The sequence below is a fragment of the Zootermopsis nevadensis genome, unplaced genomic scaffold (genome assembly GCF_977971745.1).
Source record: "Zootermopsis nevadensis isolate Lab colony 2312 unplaced genomic scaffold, Znev_1.0 Znev_ptg000008l, whole genome shotgun sequence".
Taxonomy (NCBI): domain Eukaryota; kingdom Metazoa; phylum Arthropoda; class Insecta; order Blattodea; family Termopsidae; genus Zootermopsis; species Zootermopsis nevadensis.
In genome coordinates this window covers 13927201-13946853 of record NW_028259140.1, presented here as the reverse complement: position 1 = coordinate 13946853, position 19653 = coordinate 13927201, and the positions used below count along the sequence as shown (strand labels likewise).

The 19653-nt window shown below is 36.2% G+C and overlaps 1 protein-coding gene across 4 annotated transcripts; it reads left to right on the top strand.

Moving 5' to 3' along the window:
• The first annotated feature begins 10 nt into the window (after nucleotides 1-10).
• Nucleotides 11-13286, top strand: LOC110828614 (INO80 complex subunit B). Of its 4 annotated transcripts, none has more exons than XM_022061478.2 (7): nucleotides 11-261; nucleotides 837-1014; nucleotides 2136-2325; nucleotides 3956-4088; nucleotides 9813-9913; nucleotides 11545-11723; nucleotides 13067-13286. In XM_022061478.2, exons 1-7 carry the CDS (start codon nucleotides 216-218, stop codon nucleotides 13200-13202), a joined length of 963 nt encoding a protein of 320 aa, XP_021917170.1. In that variant the 5' UTR covers nucleotides 11-215; the 3' UTR covers nucleotides 13203-13286. The 4 variants fall into 4 exon arrangements, with proteins under 4 accessions (XP_021917170.1, XP_021917173.1, XP_087201299.1 ...); XM_022061481.2 differs by having other exon boundaries at nucleotides 249-391; XM_087345173.1 differs by lacking the exon at nucleotides 11-261 and adding an exon at nucleotides 263-364.
• The last annotated feature ends 6367 nt before the right edge of the window (nucleotides 13287-19653 follow it).

Here is a 19653-nt window from a genome sequence, read left to right as displayed (position 1 = left end):
GCCACTCTGGTAACGTGTGATCTGTGGTTGTTTTCAAAGATGGAAATTTGTTTTGGGAATGAATAATATATGTACATTTAATATATTTTTGGAGGTTAATGTCATGATTATGGAGCTCACTTATAATTTACTAAAAATTCAATTATCCGACGATATGGACACTACTTAATGAATGCTGTTTGACAATTGATGTAACGAAAAGGCTGATATTTTTAATGGGTAAACGTACGGACACAAGTACAGAAGACGAGCTTAGTGTTGGTATGTGAAATGTCGAAATCAATGGTTCTATATTCATCTTGGGCAGTGATATAAAATGTTATTCTGTCATCTGTGTTGATCTATTGCACATAACCATTTTATGGTACATAATCCAACAAATATTTCCTAGGTATAAAGAAACAAAAAGTTTGTATTATTTTTTCGCTCATCAGTTTTGGCTCTCGGTGGAGTGTATGAATTTAAGGAGACACAGCTTCTTATCACTGAACAATATGGCTTTTTCTTATTATAACTTCGTGGTTGGCTTACAGTTGCACTTGGTCCATCACTGATAGGTAGCTAAAGGAAAATTAAGGAATGGATGTCACTCCAGCTGTGTCTTATTTTGGAGATCGTGGGTTTGTATCTTATTCTGGATACCACCCCTGTGACTTTCCTCAGTTCCACAAAGCAGATACGGGGATAGGGCCCTAAAATAGGTTAGGACTACCCCTTTATAGCATTCTCAATTCACAGCCATTATTACACAACTTATGAAGTTGATGAAACAACTGTAATGAATCAATAATAATCATAATTTTGTTACTGTCATAATGAAATTGTATGTTTTGCAGATATGAATGAGTTTCCACTACAGATGAAGCATAAGAAACATAAGCATAAAAAACATAAAAAGAAGAAGCTATTAGATGAAAGTGAGGGTTCGCAGGACTTGTCATTTGATGATGCTGATACAAGCAAACCAGCTCTTAAGTTAAAAATAAAATTTGGAACAGAAACAGGAGATAAAGGGTGTGTATTTATTACTTAATCAAGCTATTCTGGAAACATGTTTTTATGTGTTATTTATATTTTAAATGTGAGCAGAATCAGTAATCTATCCTGAGTCTTTTAACTAGGGCCTCATTTGATAGTTTAACATAGCATCATAACCAAATAAACATTAAGTGAAACAATAATTTATTTATGCTTATAAAAATGTCTTACATCAAGCATGATGTGCCCTAGTGTCATCTGTCATTGCATTATTTGTTGTAATTTATGTTGTAATTTATATCTGTGTTGCCCAGTGAACCTTTAATCAATTAACAAATCTATGTGAAACTTGGCAGGGTTAATATGCGTGCCACTATGACCAATCATACCTTTATAATAAATAATATCAAATTTGCTGTGATCATGGCCTTGGAAATTTCTGAGGTTTGTAATTGGAATGGCAATAGTGTCACTTAAAGGCAGGTCCTGAAATTTGATGTAGATTGTAAATAATAACATAGCATTTGTGCAAAATCTGTATTTAATTTCTGGTTTAATGTTCATAATTAGTGAACCATTGGAACTCAGCATGTGATCTGTCAAAATGAAGGCATATTAAACATTTCTGCAAATTCTGTGTGCAATATATTTTATATGCAAAAAGTTATTAAAAAGTTGGAATCTGCTGCAGTGGAAATTATGCTCAGGAATGGTGCACTAAAGTGAAAATATTGAAGTTACAGTTTCTACTAGCTTTGCCTTGCCTGGAGCACCTGGATGAAAGAAGATGTTACACATTTTTCACAGATATTTTTGTTTCTGTATTAGCTTGTTTATAACTTACTGAATATATTTTATTTTTATATGTTTATTTGAAGTGTGAAGATTTCTGGTGATGGTGTGTTATAATCTATAAAAGTGGATTTTTAACACTGTTTGTATTTCAATAAAGTTACAACATTTCAGAAGCTAGATCTGTCTTCAGGTAAAACAGAAATGATAGAAACCCTAGACAATAGGTTCCCTGGTTGAGCTATCCTCAGACCTAGACTTGGAAATACAGATGATGGACTAAGTCCAAAATTCCAATTTTACAGATTACTGTATTCAGTTCTTTGAATTTCTTTTATGAAATGCTGACTTTAATATTTTTCCAGTGCTGGTCAGTCAAGTTCTGCTGACAAAATGAGAGACAAGGGATCTCCAGCTAAGTTAATGGATAGGTCAGGGCAAGTGGGATCCTCTCCTAAGGCATCAAAGAAGAAAAAGGGTAAAGGCAAGGATAGTGGGACATCAAGTGAAGAAGAAAGGTGGTTGGATGCAATTGAATCTGGTAAACTAGAAGAGGTTAGTTAGTTCTGCTAGTTTTTCGTCGTGTTCTTATATGGGTTATTGAAACTAGACCAAGATAGTTTACTATGCAACTTACATTTTGCATTGTAGCAGGCCCAGATTTAGTTTAATTTGCCTGTTTTGTAATGACTGTGGTGAAAGAATGGTAGTATGAATGGATCCTTGCACTATTAGCTCAGTACCAATATTTATCATCTGCAAAATAATTAATTAGTAAAGTGTCTGGCTGTGAATTGGATGGCCAGGTTTTAATTCCCATCAGGGATGGCATATTATTCTGTGCCACCACCACATTCAGACTAGCTATTAGCTCACTCATTGGGTACCAGGGGCTCTTTCCTCAGGCAACAACTTGTTTGTATCTCCAGCTTTATGCTTACATGAGAATAGTCTTGTTTTAGCTGGTTTGACATTAGTAAGAATGTCAAACAAAGAGGTAAAGATTATATTTCTCTAATTTCTGTACTGTATTACCAATATCCTTAATATCATCTTATCTGACATTATTTATATGATATCCCACACACTTATGATTTTAAGATCATTATAAATTTTTTGTACTGGGGTCCTTTCCTGGGGGTAAAGTGAGGCTTGGACGTGATGCTGACCACTCACCCCGATCTAGTGCTGAGGTCAAGAATGAGTAGGAGCTAATCTTCCTCCCCCCCCAAGCACCTACATGGCATACAGTGGAACAACATTACTTTTACTTCATAAATTGTTTGTGAGTGGTAGAAACTAGTTCACATGAATGTCACAAATTTGCAAATATTTGGGAATGACAATAACAGGTCAAAATAATAAATAATCATATGAAATTATATAAGAGCAGATTAAATATGGTTACTGCCTGCTATCATTTCATATGAATTTTTTTTCTCCTGATTTTCTCTAAGTGCGTAAGTACAAAAATACATAAACCTCTTCTTGAACTTATTATTTTATGTGATGTGAAAGTTTGGCTCTTACTCTGAGGGAAGAATATTTGTTTGAGAAGAAAGTAGTGATGAGGATATTTTAAATTATTAAATATGAAGTAAGAGAATAATAAAAAATAAAGCAAGAACTTCACAGTTATACACCGTTTAACATTGGTAGGGCAATAAGGTTGAGGAGAAGATTAGTGGGACATGTGGCACATATGGGGGAAAATTGAAAGGAGGTCATTGTGTACAACTAGGCATAGATAGAAGGATAATATTAAAATTAATCATGGATAAACAGAATGTGAAGATTTAAACTGCCTCAGGATGGGAATCCAGTGGAAAGGTCTGTGAATATAGTGATGAACCTTTGATTTTTAGAAGAACAGGAATCCTTGACCAGCTGAAAATCTGTCAGTTCTTCAATGAAGAGTATGCATCCTGGTATTAGTTACCATATGTCAATCTGCTTGTTGCATTCTTGAGGATGGAATAAGAACATGAATTCTGGACTTATAATTTTATGTTTGTCATACATTTGTAGTGATTTTTTCTTTTTCTTTTATTGTTTCTGTTTTCATTTATTGTATAGATGTGTAGGTTTATTTATTACTGTTTGTGAAGAACAATTTAAAATTTTCCTTCATACCTTTACTCTTTTTTAAGAAACATCTCTTTGTATGAAACTCTTTGCCCTGCAGGTAGATGATGAACTGAAAAAAATCAAACCTAAAGATCCAAAATTGATGACAGCTCGACAGAGAGCCATGTTTGAGCGAAAAACAGACAAGGAACCAAGTCCTGGAGGAGAACAGCTTCTGGCTCTGCCATCAGGTAAACTTACTGGAAATTTCTGATATTAGTGATGTGAAACTGAGTCTTATAACATATTTTATTGTAGTGTCAATAAAATCCTCTTAGGCAGTCTGCTACATCAGTTGGTTGTAGGAAGAAACTGATGTTTTGGGAACCATCTCCTTCCACAATCATCAGGGTTCTGTTGTGAGTCGATGCCTTGAACATCTGTATATACCTGCCCAGGACTGGTGTTCGTGGCTGGACCAAAGCCAAGCAGAACTAGTAGGCTGAGTCAAGTACTTGTGAAGTATGGCCTTGCTTTATTATTGGTGTTTTGTCAGACTGCTTGAGCATATTTGTCACAGTACCAAGCTCAGTGCAAAACTAAACCTCCGTCCCTATTGAAGTTGTTCGGATGCACTTTTACAAAGTGGTCCATGTATCCTGTTACTTTCTCTAGTATCGTGATGTTGAAGTCAATGTTGTGTCCTGCTTCAATGCCATGTTCTGTGACAGCAGACTTATCTGGCCAGCCAAGATGTATGAGTCTCATATGCTCTTCATACCTGGTCTCGTTGGTTCTGCCTGTCTGTCCAGTATGTCCTTAACTGCGTTCACATAGTTGCTGTATCCATTTTGCCTGAAGGTGTTCCTGAGGTACTCCATTTCACTCCCAAGACTTTCAGTGTCGCAAATGCTGCTCTCTTTTGATCTGGATGGTGTTTGGTCTTTGCATGGATGTACAGGTCTGTGTGCAGAGGTTTTCTGTGTACTGTATGTCTAAGTGAACCATCTGCTTACTTAGACATCCAAGAATGTAAGACCGAACGTTGTGGTCAAGTACAGTCCACAGACCAGGAGAAAATCCCTGCCAGGAATTCATTAAACGCGCATGCGCAAGATTTCGCGGTGAGTGGCAACCCATCCTAAAAGCCTTAGTTCCACAACCACTGAACTAACAACAGACAACAATCTTTCATGTGTTTTAATGGGTACAGCATTAAGATTACCTCACAGCGGCACAGCGATTTAATCTAGAATATTATTGCAACACCTGCAGAACACATTAGAGGTGCACTCACTACACGCTACTCTTAACTGCTTGATGTTTTCAGTCTGTGTGTAGTAGCCTTAAACTTCCCACCAATAGCAGTCCTCTAGTCCAGCTGATAAGTAACATTCCCCCGCACCGACCAGAAACAACTTCCCCTTGCAGGGATTTTCTCATCATCTGTGGACAGTAGTTATCACTCCTGTTTTGTATTTGCGAGATTTTGGGTTAAAATCTTGTCCCAGAGACCAGCTATCGTGGTGAGTTTTTTGTGGTTATCCTCATTCCCTCCAGACAAAATCCGGGATAGTACCTTAAATTAGGCGACTACTGCATCCTTCCACATCCTTTCTAATTCATTGTTCACTGTTATCCTCTCATTCAAGGCTATATAGTCTGAGCTGCTGAAAATGCATTCTTAAATAAGTTATAAATTAATAAATAAACAAGAACAGAAGTAACCTGTTATGTTCCACCTCCATCATGAACTTGATGTTAGGATGTGGCTGATTGCCCAAGAGGATTTTATTGGGTTTAATTGCCATAAAAGCTTCAAATCGTACTTTATTGTGATGTCTTTGAATCCCCGACCTTCCATTCCTACAGTTTCAGAAGAGCTGCTTTGATTTATTAGATCAAAAATATGATGACAAATGGGAACAACTTGATGTTTTTTCTTTATTTTATATGAATATAAATGCTAGATTTTAACCGACAGGCACAAGTATCTTAATCATTTACAAAGACTGGAAAACAACTGAATTTCAAAACAGTTTAGTTGTACTGTTTTGGGCCAGGAATATGTGATGAAACAGAGATGAAGCAGACATATTTGATTGAGATTGTTTGTTTTGACTTTCATTTATGGGTGGATCCGTTACCTATATATTACCCTGACAGGATTTTGTGGGTCTTTTCAGTCATTCATGCAAAGTTTGATTTAATATTTTAATATGGTCACAGTTTTTTTCTGTTGCTTCATATTCTTGCTGTTTATCATTTGATTGCATGGAGCAGAGGCCTTTTGATAAGCTGATGGTAGTTGATTTGGTAAAGGACTTCCTTGCATTTATGGAACATAAACATTCATTATTGTGTCCATACCTGGTACCAGACCATAACCTGATCTTATTTAATCCAGTCCACACCCTCACACTGTTTTTCTAAGTGTCATTTTAATATTGATGTGCCATGTGTTCCAAGGCTCCCAAGTGATGGCTTTACTTTACAAAATACTACCAAATTTTTGTATTAATTACTTACTTGTGTATTCATGCTGTATGTCTAGTCCAGTCTCATTGTAATAAGAACATAACAAAAGCCAAACATGTTATAAATACTTTGTTTTGAAGATATGATAGTCCTTTGGTTAATATTTTCTGTGTGTGTGTATCATATTGAAATTCAACAGACTGTTGTATGTGAGTTTTCAGTTTCTTCTATGGCAGAAATTTTGAAGGCAGCTTCGATTATGTCCGTGTTTATGATGAGCCATAGAATCATAACATTTGGTACTCTTTGATTTTCTTAGATGACAGATGAATCATATTTTTATGTTTTAGTGTATTCAGAACAGTTATGTAATTGGTAGTTCATTTAGTTGTGGAAGGCACATAATTAGTGTGTCAGATCAGAGTCTTTCAGATATTTCTTCCATGTACCATTTTGATCAAGTAGATATTAATACAACTTCTTCCCAAATGCAAGTGCAGACATTAAAGAAGTCAGGTTTTATGCAGCAACAAAAGATAATAGAAACTAAAAGTTAGGTTTTATTTGTTTTTGTTTTTTTCCATATTCCTTTTCTTTACTGAAATTATTTATGTTATTCTTACTGAAATTTGCTACATATTGGGTATATTACCAGCTAGCTGAATTCTCATGTTGGGTGCAATGTCCTTTATTCAGGGTCTTTCATGCACAGGTTTGTTGTGGCAAAGAGGAGTAGCTTTCACTATCAGTAAAACTCTTTATAATATAACTGAAAACCATAATCAGAAGCTCATATTCTGTTTTTGTAAGATTCTGTTTGAACTATAGCCAACTTTCACAGTTAGAGTTTTAATAGAAAATTACTTCTTATGTAAGAATTTATACTGAGATCTACCATTTCATAAATTTATTCCCAGATGCCCAGGAAGTAACAGGGGATGACAAAAATTGCATAACAATTTTCATAATTTATGTGGTCAACCAAATTTTATGGTGGAATGAATGAGTATTAGATGGGCAGAACATGATTTGCAAATAGGAGAGATAAGAATTTAATACATTATGTTAGTCACAAAATTACTTTGGAGACTTAGATGTAGATAGCAGGACAACATTAATAGAAACTATTATTGAGAAGTTGAGAGAGTATAAATCTCCGAGTACTGATCAGATTCCGGCCAAATTGATCAAAGCAGGGGGCGAACGTTGCATTCCGTGGTACACAGACTTTCTCACTCTTTATGGAATGAGGAGGAAATTCCACAGCAGTGGAAGGAATCCGTTATTGTGCCAGTTCATAGAAAGGGTGATAAAACTTTAGTGTAATAATTATCGAGAAGATTTCCTTTTATCACCTGTTTCCAAATTTTATCCAGAATTCTTCTGGCGAGGCTAACTCCTTATGCCAGTGAAATTGTTGCGGATCATCATTGTAATAGATCTACAACTGATCTACATTCACCAGATACTAGAGAAAAAGTGGGAGTACAGTGGGACAGCCCATCAACGATTTATAGACTTCAAGAAAGCCTATAACTCAGTTAAAAGAGAAGCTCTTTGCAATATTTTGCTTAAATTTGGTGTACCGAAGAAGCTAGTCAATCTAATTCAAATGTGTTTAAGTGAAGCCTCTAGCAAAATTTGATACATTTCCTGTTCAGATTGGCGTGAAACAGGGAGATGCCCTATTGCCACTGCTTTTCAATTTTTCCTTAGAATGTGCAATCAGGAAAGTCCAAGAAAATCATTGTGGTTTGGAACTTAATGGGACACATCAGCTTTTGGTGTATGCTGACAATATTAATCTGTTGGGTGATAATATAAGTACTATAAAAGCAAACACAAAAACACAGCTATTACAAGACCTTGACCACTTGGGTACATGCAGCTGTAAGCTGTTTAGAAGCAAATTTGTATTACTGTGGCACATGAAACACCATGCTGAAGCTGTACTACAGGGTATTAAAAAGTCTCTGCCACTCTAATCAACCAATTTCTGAATATTTCAAAGAATAGAAACAAGAGATCATATTGGAAAATGTATACAAACTATGCTGTCAGGGTGACTGTTTTGCAATTCAGGTATGGGAAAAATTTATTCATCTGTAATAGCTTATATTTTCTTTGAAAATTCTAGACTAAAAACTGCAGTGAATGGACTACAATTTATTTAACAATTTCTGCCATTAAAAGCTATTAAATGTCAAAATATTCCAGCTGCCAAGATAAAAAGGATTTAAGTACCCTCTAGCAAAATTTGATACATTGCCTTTTCAGAATGTCCTGAAACCGGGAGATTCTCTATCACTGCTGCTTTTAAATTTTGCCTTAGAATATACCATCAGGAAAGTCCAAGAAAAACAGAGTGGTTTGGAATTGAATGGGACTCATCAGCTTTAGAAGTTTGCTGATGATATTAATCTGTGGGCAATGATATAAATGTTATAAACGCAAACACAAACACTTCTAAAGGGTACTAGTGATGTTGGTCTAGAAATAAATGCAGAAAAGACAAATAACATGATAATGTCTAGGCATCAGAATTCAGCACAGAACCAGAATATGCGGATAATTAATGAATTGTTAAAAAATGTGACAAAATTTGAGTACTAGGGAACAACACCAACAAGTCAGAATGATGCATTTAATGAAATCAACAGCAGATTAAATTCAGGGGATTCTTGCTGTGATTCATTCCAAAATGTTTTGTCCTCCCATCTCATATCAAATAACTAAATATTAAAATATACATAAGTTTAATTTTGTCAGTTGTGCTGTGTGGGTGTGAAACTTGGTTCCTCACTTTGAGGGAGGAACACAGATTGAGGGTCTTTTAGAACAGAGTGTTGAGAAGGAGAAAATTGCATAATGATGAGCTTCATATCCTGTACTCCTCACCTGATATTGTTAGCAAGATTAAATCAAGGAGGTTGAAGTGGGCTAGACATGCAGCAGGCATAGGTGAGGGGAGGGGTGTTTACAAGGTATTGGTTGGGAGGCCTGAATGGAGGAAGACTGCTGGGAAGACTTCGGTGTAGGTGGGAGGATAACGTTAAGATGGACCTTAGGAAGATAGAAATCAATGAGCTACCTCAGGATAGAGTCTGGTGGTGGGCTTTTGTGAACGCAGTGATGAACCATGAAGAAAGTGGGCTATTATTTGACAAAAGGAGCATGCAATCGACTTCTCAAAGAATTTCCTGTACCATAAAGTGAGTAAGTGAGGATAATATTAAAATGGACCTTGGAGAATTATAATGTGAATGTGTGGCTGGATTCACCTGCCTTGGGATAGGGTCCAGTGGTGGTGCTTGTGAACACATAATTAACTTTTGTGTCACATAAAACATGGGAATTTTCAGGACCAGATGAGCTACTATTTGCTTCTCAAGAAATATTCTGGCAAGTGGAGTGAGTTACAATAGGTTTTGCCAGATGACTTGTTTATTTGTAACCTTGAAAATTGTTGGATTCTCCTAATTCTGAATTTCCTGTAGGTTACAAGGAAAAAGTCATGACAGCTGAAGCAATACAGAAGGCTGCACTGAAGTCTCAGAAACGAAAACAATTGGCTGATGAGAAGAGGGAAAAGGACAAGGTAATATGATGTTTGTTTGGTAAAGACTCATTATAAGCTGCTACAGCTTGTACATAGAACACAACTAATACGGATTGGTAAACTGCATATGTAAGCTTAATAGGGAAGTTCTAGTACAATAATCCTGTTTTATGGCAATACTTCTGGGTAAAAATTCACCAGTTAACAGTAATATTGGCATATGTTGTTATGCTACTCCCAACACTATCATTTTCGTACTGTTGCCATTTGCATTCTTGCTCACAATTTCTAAAGTTCTGGGATTCACCATTCACCTTTCTTTTGATGGTCTTCCAGGTATGCTTATGTGGATGCTATTACATTTTTAATTCAAATAGTCACTCAGTTTCTTATGGAATTATCAGTGTTTAACAGAACCTGAAAGTACGTTGTAAGAGACTGCTACTGGATCCTGTCTTTAACCAGTTGAATCCAGTCCATATCCTTACAGTCTGTTTCTGTAAGATCCATATTAATATTATCTTAATATGTACCAAATTATAAAGCTCGTGGTGCGGTTTACTTTGTGCTCCTCTTACTTCCTCTGTGTTAGGTCCTAGTACACTTATGTGCACCCTGTTTTATACACCATCAGTTCATGTCTTCCTTTAAGGCAAGAGACAAACCATACGAAACAATTAGTAAAATTATTCTTTTATGTATTCTAATCTTTACATTTTTAGTAATGTGTGATAAGACATAAAGATTCTGAACTGAGTGGTAGTAGGCATTGCCCATATTTAACCTGTTCATAATGTTTTTGTGATCGAAATTTCTTGTTATTGTCATTCCCAATTATTTGAACTTTACTGAGATCTTGAAGGTTCTCCTCTGTTCTGGCTATGAGCCTTGATCATATTCTTTTTAACATTAAAGTTACTATTATTGTTACTGCATTTTTGGACATTGTCCATTGTCTGCTGTTTTATATTTAAATCTATGTGCATAACCACAAACTCCTATGGTTTGCAGTGCTTTTGCCTCTATATCCATCATATATTTATCACACTATACATCACTCAAAATACTTGAGAGGTATTTTAGAATTACCAAGACATTGTTTTTAGCAATGAATTTTGGACAACTAAGAAGTATGATGCCATTGTAAAATTTCTTGAAAGTTGGTTGTTTTTGCCAACGTAACAGATATGCAGCACTTAGTGAATGAACTAGGGTTGCTTAGTCAGTATAGTGTCTGACTACAGACTGGATGACCAGGGTTCGATCTCCAGTAGGGGCTAAGGATTTTCTTCTAGCCCCTGCATCCAGAATGGCTCTGGGATGCACCCAGCCTCCTATCCAATGGTACTGGAACCCCTCTTCTTGGGAATAAAGTGTGGCTGGGGCATGACGCTGACCACTCACCCTCGCATCTAGTGCAAAGGTCAAGAATGAGTTGGAGCTATACCTCCTCTCTCCAAGTGCCTCCATGGTGTGTGGTGGGACAGCTTTACTTTAACAATAGACTATCATAAATCTCAACCATACCTTGAGAATCATGAGGTTCCCCTTGCCCCTAACTCTGTACCTACCTCTGCTAAGTAATGTATGTGGTTTCACGTATGGTACATTTCAGATACTGAAAGGTTGGGAATACAAAACTCAGTGAACTATAAAATTTGTGATTTTAGAAAAAAACCATGGAGAGGTTGCTAAAGAAACAGGAGTCAAAGTCTGGGAAGAGCAGTAACAGATCACGATCTGCTCGAAAACAGGTTCCTCGGGTGACGTACCATAATACTGTGGATGGTATTAGCATATCACTCCCTTCAGGTGTGGATTTCTCTCTGCATTCACAGACTACTACAGAGTAAGTAAGGACTTGTTGTTTGGCTAGTTGAGCATGGGTTCATTTTACTCTGTGTGTGGGTGTCTTTGTAATTCATTATGTTATTGTGTGATAGGTATTGTAAAATAATTATGTTGTCTGAAAGTTGGTGCATACAAAACACAATAAGTTACTGCCATTAAAAGTGAATGTCTCAGTAAAGTGATGTGTTTAGATTTTAAATAATTTCCTTGGAAATGTTCCTCCTTCACATCTTCTGAATGGTAGATTCTAAGGGGGGATAGAAAGTTTATTTTCTCCCATGTGTTTGGAAATCATATGTACAGCATGAAAACTTAGTGTTGGACCCTCTAGTATAACACAATCCTTTTCTTTATAACTTTTTTTTCTTTAATTGTGGGATGCACGACTTTGGTTTCTATTCTTGTAGCAACTTTTCCTCTCATAACTTGTTTGACAATCTGACTACACAGAATGAACTGTTGTGGAACAGTAAGGTCTGAGAGAATGGGAGTGCCATGTCATATGATATGAACAAACAGACAATTGAAACATGGTGTTTCCATGTTCATCATAAAAGTTGCCTTCTGCTGTTGGTGGATTGTGTGCGTTTCTCGGCACATCATATTTACCTCTGCAGACCATTGCTGTCAAGTCATCTCTTGTTTTGGATCAAAACATCACCATGTTTCAATTGTCTGTTGACATATGACATGGCATTCCCATTCTCTGAGGCCATACTGTTCCATAACAGCTGATTCTGTTCAGTCAGATTGTCAAACAAGTTATGAGAGGAAAAGTTGCAAGTGTACAGTCCATGTATTTCTACCTTTTTTGTAAAGTGCTTTACTATAATGTGTGTTATGTCATGTCTGCGGTAGCTCATGTTCTGTCTTTCCCCGAAGACTTCCATGCCATGTGTATAACCAGTCTTGTCACACAGTTTATACATTTTGATTCCAATAAGTTTGTCTGAAACGTTTTTTTTTTTTGGAGAAGTATTAAACTTTGTTTATAGCCAGATGTCAAAAGTAGTATAATGTTCTCAGTAGGCATTGTTTAATAAACCACAGACATTAATGAGTTTCCATAGTCTGCCATAGTTTGGATCTTTTGGTCAGTGGCACTGTCATTGTTTGAACAGTGTAGGAATACACAAAAATGCTTTGTGGAGTGGTCCTTGTTGATATGGGTTGTGACATTCTGTCTTTTGGCTGGTATGTTACCATGTATTTTGTTGGCTTACTGTCTCCATCATTAGGGCATCCTGAAGGTAGAGGCAGTTAGAACCTCTGAAGCCTTGATTAACTTCTTCCCCCTTTGCATTGATGTCTTCAGTTAGATCTTGGCACATTTTGTTTCAGGAAATCTGTACTTGTACCAGTGCCATGTGGAGTGGAAGGCTGCACCAATATGAAAAAATATTGCTGTTCCAAAACTGGATTGCCATTGTGCAGTCTTGAGTGTTATCAGAAGAACATTGCAACAGTAAAAAATTGAAGTTAAAACTGTACATTTTAAGTTCTCTTCATTATATGCTCTCCGTTTCATAAATATGATTCATAAATTATGTTTCATACATAACAGTAATGCATTTCATATTCTTACTTATTTTCACACCTTTCTTCCACCTCCAGCTTCTAAGGTTGATGTCATCTGTTAATAATATGAAAACATTCAAACTCAGTTTAATCAGTATGAAGCTCCTTTTACATGGTTATTTCAAAATGCATGTAAAATGATACATGTTACTGTGAGAATATGTGACAGACAGGCAGGCAAATTTATCTTCGAGTAGCTAATAAGTCCTTTGAAAGGGTTACAAAGTTCAAATATTTGGGAACAACAATAACAAATCAAAATGATACTCATGAGGAAGTTAGGAGGAGACTAAATTCCGGAAATGCTTGCTACTTCTCAGTTCAAAATATTTTGTCTTCCCGTCTGATTTCTAAGAACCTGAAAATTAAACTATACTAAACAATAATCTTGCCTGTTGTTTTGTATGGGTACGAAACATGGTCTCTCACTCAGAGGGAGGAACATAGATTGCAGGTGTTTGAGAACAGGGTGTTGAGGAGGATATTTCGGCCTAAGAGGGAAGACGATGGGGTATGGAGAAAACTGCATAATGATGAGCTTAAAAATCTGTACTGCTCCCCCAGTATTGTCAGGGTGATTAAGTCGAGAAGAATGAGATGGGTGGGGCATGTAGCGCGCATGGATGGGGCAAGAGGTGTGCACCAGGTATTGGATGGGAAGCCTGAGGGGAAGAGACCGCTGGGGAGACCTAGACGTAGATGGGAGGATAATCTCAGGCGGGATCTATGGGAGATAGGAGTTGAAGGAGACTGGATTTTGTTGGCCCAGGACAGGGTCCGGTGGAGGGCTTTTGTTAATTTGGTGTTGAACATTCTGGTCCCGTAAGCCATCTAGTTAGTTAGTTAGTGATTATATATTGAAAATTCCGTCCTTGTTATATTAATCACTTTGTAACTTGGCCTTCATTAGGTCTTGCCTTCAAGTCATATGACATACTGGTGACACTTCCCCTTTTGTGGAAGCCATTTCACTTTACACCTGCAACTTCAATTTTACGAAGTCAAGAGGAAAAGAAGTTGTTTTTTTCCCCTAATATTAATTTACTATAAGAAAACATTCAGATGACATGGAAATTCCTTCAAAAACATCGAAAATGATTAGTCAGTAAATATATGATCGTAATTCATAAAACAGTACAGAACAATCATAATTTGATAGTAATTAATTGTGTTTTCATCACACTAATGAACAGTGACCACTACCTTGATGATGGAGGCTCAAAGTTGCTGCAAAATGATGGTAACGACCTACAAGACTATAGGGCTTTGCAATCTAGCAGATGAAGAGTAACATTTTCACCACCATGAAAACCTGAAATGAATTGGTCACTTGCGGAACCATATGAATGAATCTACTTTTTGAGGCAACTGAGCTATTGCTGCCATGACAAAAAATTGAAGTAAATGCTCAGCTTCTCACAAGACCCACTTCAAAGTCTACTGTGCCTGGGCAGCCTTATCTATCACCTGTATTTTGTCAAAACAACATAGTGCCAAAATGTTATTTTTTACTAGGTTTTGGTTTAGGCTTTAAGCCTACAGAGACCACTGAAACCCACAGTGACATAACCGCATGAATCATGACCTGTTCCTTTGCAATTACTTGTATAAACAACTCTAGACGTAAAATGGTTGGTGAACTATTACCTGTCTCCAAAAAATAGTATATACTTGCCACTTATTTTTGTGGGGAAAAGCATAAATAAATGTTTACTAGCATTTTTTTTTCAAAGTGAGGTTTATGGATTCATGTGGTTTTGCAAATGACCGATTTAAATCTAATATAACGAACAGTACAGTCATTATTACTCTACACAGGGACAAAACATTTCTTGTATTTTGTTAAAATAGGCACATTGTATGATGAAAAATACTTTCCGAATGAAACTTATTCATCTTCATGATGAAAACATATAGCCCACATGTTGCAGATTCTGTCAAGAACACTGCTATAGCAGCATTATTGGTGCAATGTAAAAGGCCAAACAGTCTATACCAAAATGAAAGAAATTACTGCTCTAAATTAAGACACTAAATGTTTCTTGTGTAACGTTCAAGATCAAGCAAAATAAAGTTGATAAATTTCCCATACAAGAAATTTTCTACTTAAGATAACTGTAGGTAATGTACTTGGTATTCATATCTTAATAAGAGGACTATCATGAAAACTTACTTCATAGAGCATGGAGATTCTTCAGAAGCTAACAGTGCCCTCAGGTAGTTGAGAAATTCCCCATATTTTATTGAACCCAAAGATTGATTACCTGATTCACAAGTGTCTACCATTGGTCTGTCCTGAGCCAGATGAATCCATTCAACACCCCTAGCTCCATTTTCCTAAGATCCATTTTAATATTATCCTCCCAGCTACACATATAGGTCTTCCCATTAGTCTTATAACTTGAGGTTTTCCAGAAAAAAATATATACTCATTTCTCATCTCACCTTGTGCAGTGTTTGTCTCCACCCATCTCATCCTCCTAGATTTTATCATCCAAATATTCTGTGGACAACAGTGGAAAGAATCAATTGTTGTCCCTATCCATAAATCAGGAGACAAAACTGAGTGCAGTAACTTCCGAGGTATCCCTCTTTTGTCAACATTTTATCGAATATTCTTCTGTCACGTTTAACGCCATTTATGAATGAAACTATCGGACACGATCAATGTGGATTCCACCGTAATAGATAAACACTTGATCAGATCTTTTACATTCGACAAATATTAGAGAAAAAGTGGGAGTATAATGGGTCAGTTCACCGACTATTTTTGGACTTTAGGAAGGCATATGACTCAGTTAGAGGAGAGATACTGTGTGGCATTTTGACTTTGGAATACCAAAGAAACTTGTTAGGTTAATTAAGATGTGTGTGGATGGGGTATCTAGTAGAGTTCGTATAGGTAACTTTTTGTCGATTCCCTTCCCAGTGCACAATAGCCTAAAATGAGTTGTTTATCCCCAGTGCATTTTAATTTTGCTCTAGATCATGTCATCAGGAAGGTCAGAGGGAATCAAGAAGGGCTCAAATTGAATGATCTGCACCAGGTACTTGCCTATGCTCTTGATGTGAATTTGCTGGAGGAAGGTGTGGGTACCATAACCAAGAATGCAGAAACTCTCCTACAGGCTAGCAACGAAATAGGCCTAGAAGTAAATGTAGACAAATCAAAATATGTGTGTCTGATATGAGATCAACATCAGCAATAATGGCAGAACATAGTTACAAGTAATGCATCATTTGAAAATGTTTAAAAATTTAAGTATCTGGGAACAACAATAACAAATAGAAATGATGTCCATGATGAAATTAAGAGTAGAATACATTCGGGGAATGCTTGTTTTCATTCAATTCAAAAACTATTATCATCTTGTTTACTATCCAAAATCCAGAATATCAGGATATATAAAACAATAATTTTTCCGGTTGTCTTGTGTGGTTGTGAAACATGGTCTCTTACCTTGAGGAAGAACATAGATCACAGTGTTTGAAAGCAAGGTGCTCATGAAGATATTTGGACCTAGGAGGGATGAAATAAGTAGGGAATTTAGAATATTTCATAATTGTACAGGCCACTTAGCATTGTAAGGTTAGTGAAATCTTGGAGGCTCTGTTGGGCTGGACATGTAGCACACATGGGGAGGCAAGAGGTGCATACAACATTTTGGTAGGGATTCCTTCTTTAAAATGACCATTGGGTAGATCAAGAAGGAGATGGAAGGGTAACATCAAGATGAATCTTAGTAAGGTGGGCTGTGAGGATGGCAAATTGGTGGAGCTGGCTCAGGATCATGGTCAGTGGCGGGCTTTGGTATTGTCTGTGTTAAACCTGCATGTTCTGCTACCAGGGAATTAATTACTTTGGAAGTTAATATTTTGTGAAAATTATAAATTATGGAGCTCCTTTGAATCTGTGTTATCATTGAGACTATTGACTGCTAGTCTCTTCCTTATCACAGTGTTTCTTAAACAATTGTGTCTTGTTACGCTGAGAACTGATTATAGAAATCGCATCTCAGCTGCTTCAATTCTACTTAAGTCTTTCTTTGTTAATGTCCAATCTTCACTTCCATAGAGGCCAGCAGCCACTGCCATAACCTTGTAATATTTAATCTGGAAACCAATTCTAGTTTTGTTCTTCAAAGTGCTTCTGATTGTATCGCATATATAATTAAACTTCTCCAGCTTATGACTGATATCCACTTCTCTGTGATATGAAAGTTGGCATCCCAGAAAGTTAAATTGTTCTAAAGGCTGGTTGTCTACCATAGCTTAGACCTCAAAAGTCATTTGCCACAAAAGGCCATGGCTTGTTTTTTCTTTGGAAATGGAAAAATTATATTCAGCAATTACTTTTATTATTTTTATCATCAGAGATAATAACCTGGTCATCCGCAAACATAAATTTTTCCTTCTCCATATTTTCATGCATTTTTAAAACATTCGGCTGTGATTACCAATGTCTCACAGCATTGTTGAGGTATAGGTTAAATAAAGTAGGGGACAAACTGCACCCTTCTCTAACTCCTGAACAAAGACAATCTCCTGTGTTCATTCTGATGCACATGCTCTATCATACATGTTGTTTGTTACATCTACCAGATGGTTAGCGACACCCCTCCTGTGGAGAATGCTCCATAGTTTCCGTCAGTGTACTCATGAAAGATTCTGAACTATGTAATAGTATTTCCCGAATTTAACCTACACTTCATTTTCTTGAGTGAAATTTTGATTTGTTACTTTTGTTGCCAAATAGGTCTGTTATCTTAATGTAAAAATACATGACGGATAAATAAAATGTTCTTAGAGGATATGACCCATTTTGTGAAAGGACTTTTAAAATTATGTATAGTACCCAATACAGAAAATGTTAACATAAGATGAGCTATTGCCAACAATAATCATGAATGAAGAAATACGGATGCATCCAGATTTAGAACAAATATTGTTTCAGCACTGGAATATCCACATATCTATTAATACAGTCAATAGACCCATCTGTGATAATACTACTGATGATTTGTTTAATTTGTATTTATGGTCCCTAAAATGATAATCATCATGTATACTCAATGAAATTCATCTTGCTCAGGATGGAGACCGGTGGTGGACTCTTGTAAAATTCTGTTCAACCTCAGGGTTACATAAAACCAGGGAATTTCTTACCTGTGAACTTTTCAAGCACTACACTGTTCTGTGGAGTTAATAATACATTAAAATTAGCAGTTTCTTCATGGCTTTTACTGTTAGGCATCTCTATTTTGGGAATATTCTATCTATTAATACAAGTGGCTCATTACTCCTAATATTTATGTCATGAAATTATGTCTTTGCTGTTGCTGGTCATAACATTCTAAAGAAATTGTACCAGGTTCTATTTAACATAGCATGTGCATAGAAGTGAAAGAGGGAATATTCTGACTGTTAATTTAATTGCTGAACTGTGCGCCATTGTTTTGGGTTTTTGCTACATTCTTTGCAGGATCAGACTGACAGTATTGATTGAAAAACAGAATACACTTCTGTAAACAAAGAGAATGACGTTGTCTTTCAGTTGTCAGTACCTAAGTTTAACAAGCACAGAACAAACAGTAGATTACTTCGCTTTAAAATCCCATACTGTGACAGGTGAACTTGCTGTAGTGATTAATTTTTTAAAATGTAGTTTGAAGAGCTAGAATTTTGTTCGTTACATGTTATACTTATCCCATTCTTTACTCAAATATGTTAGATCAGACACACCAAACTCAAAGTCTACCAAGGGTCAATAAGAGGGGACTGTTACAAGAGTCACCACATTGGTGGGAAAAATTATAACCTCCTACTTCTGCTACATACAAGTTTGAACTTAATGTGTGTTCATTGTTCAACTATTTTTCTACAAGTACACATAAATATTAATTTAATTTAATTTAAACACATTTCTACTATATTAGTTGCAATATAAAATAGCAGTATGTAAGTTGGAATTTTAAATATATCTGAAACTTTAAAACTTAATATTTATTTGGAAAGAGAGTGGGACTAGTTTCTTATCACCACATTGATAACCCACTACAAGATGGTCAAAAATAGTGCAAATGTTGAAAAAAGAAGTGTTTTTAATTTGAGAAGATAAAACCTTGTGATAGTCACAAGAATACTACAGACTTTTATGGGGCTTGTTCTCCGTTTGTAAGGGATTCTTACTCTGCCTTATATGTATGCGCATTGGTAGAGGGGACAGAAACTCTGGCGGCAAGCACCGAAACATTTTTCAAAGTGAATTTAATGTAATTTCTTTCATCTATATGCATTAATGCTATTCGTTTAGAACAGTGCATTGAGAAATCTGCCATTGGAAGAATTAT

Coding starts and splice junctions, on each gene's coding strand:
- LOC110828614 (XM_022061478.2), top strand. CDS start 216: ATGGGTAAACGTACGGACACAAGTACAGAAGACGAGCTTAGTGTTG. Junction 1,015..2,135: donor ACAGAAACAGGAGATAAAGG/GTGTGTATTTAT, acceptor ATATTTTTCCAG/TGCTGGTCAGTCAAGTTCTG. Junction 9,914..11,544: donor AGAAGAGGGAAAAGGACAAG/GTAATATGATGT, acceptor TTGTGATTTTAG/AAAAAAACCATGGAGAGGTT.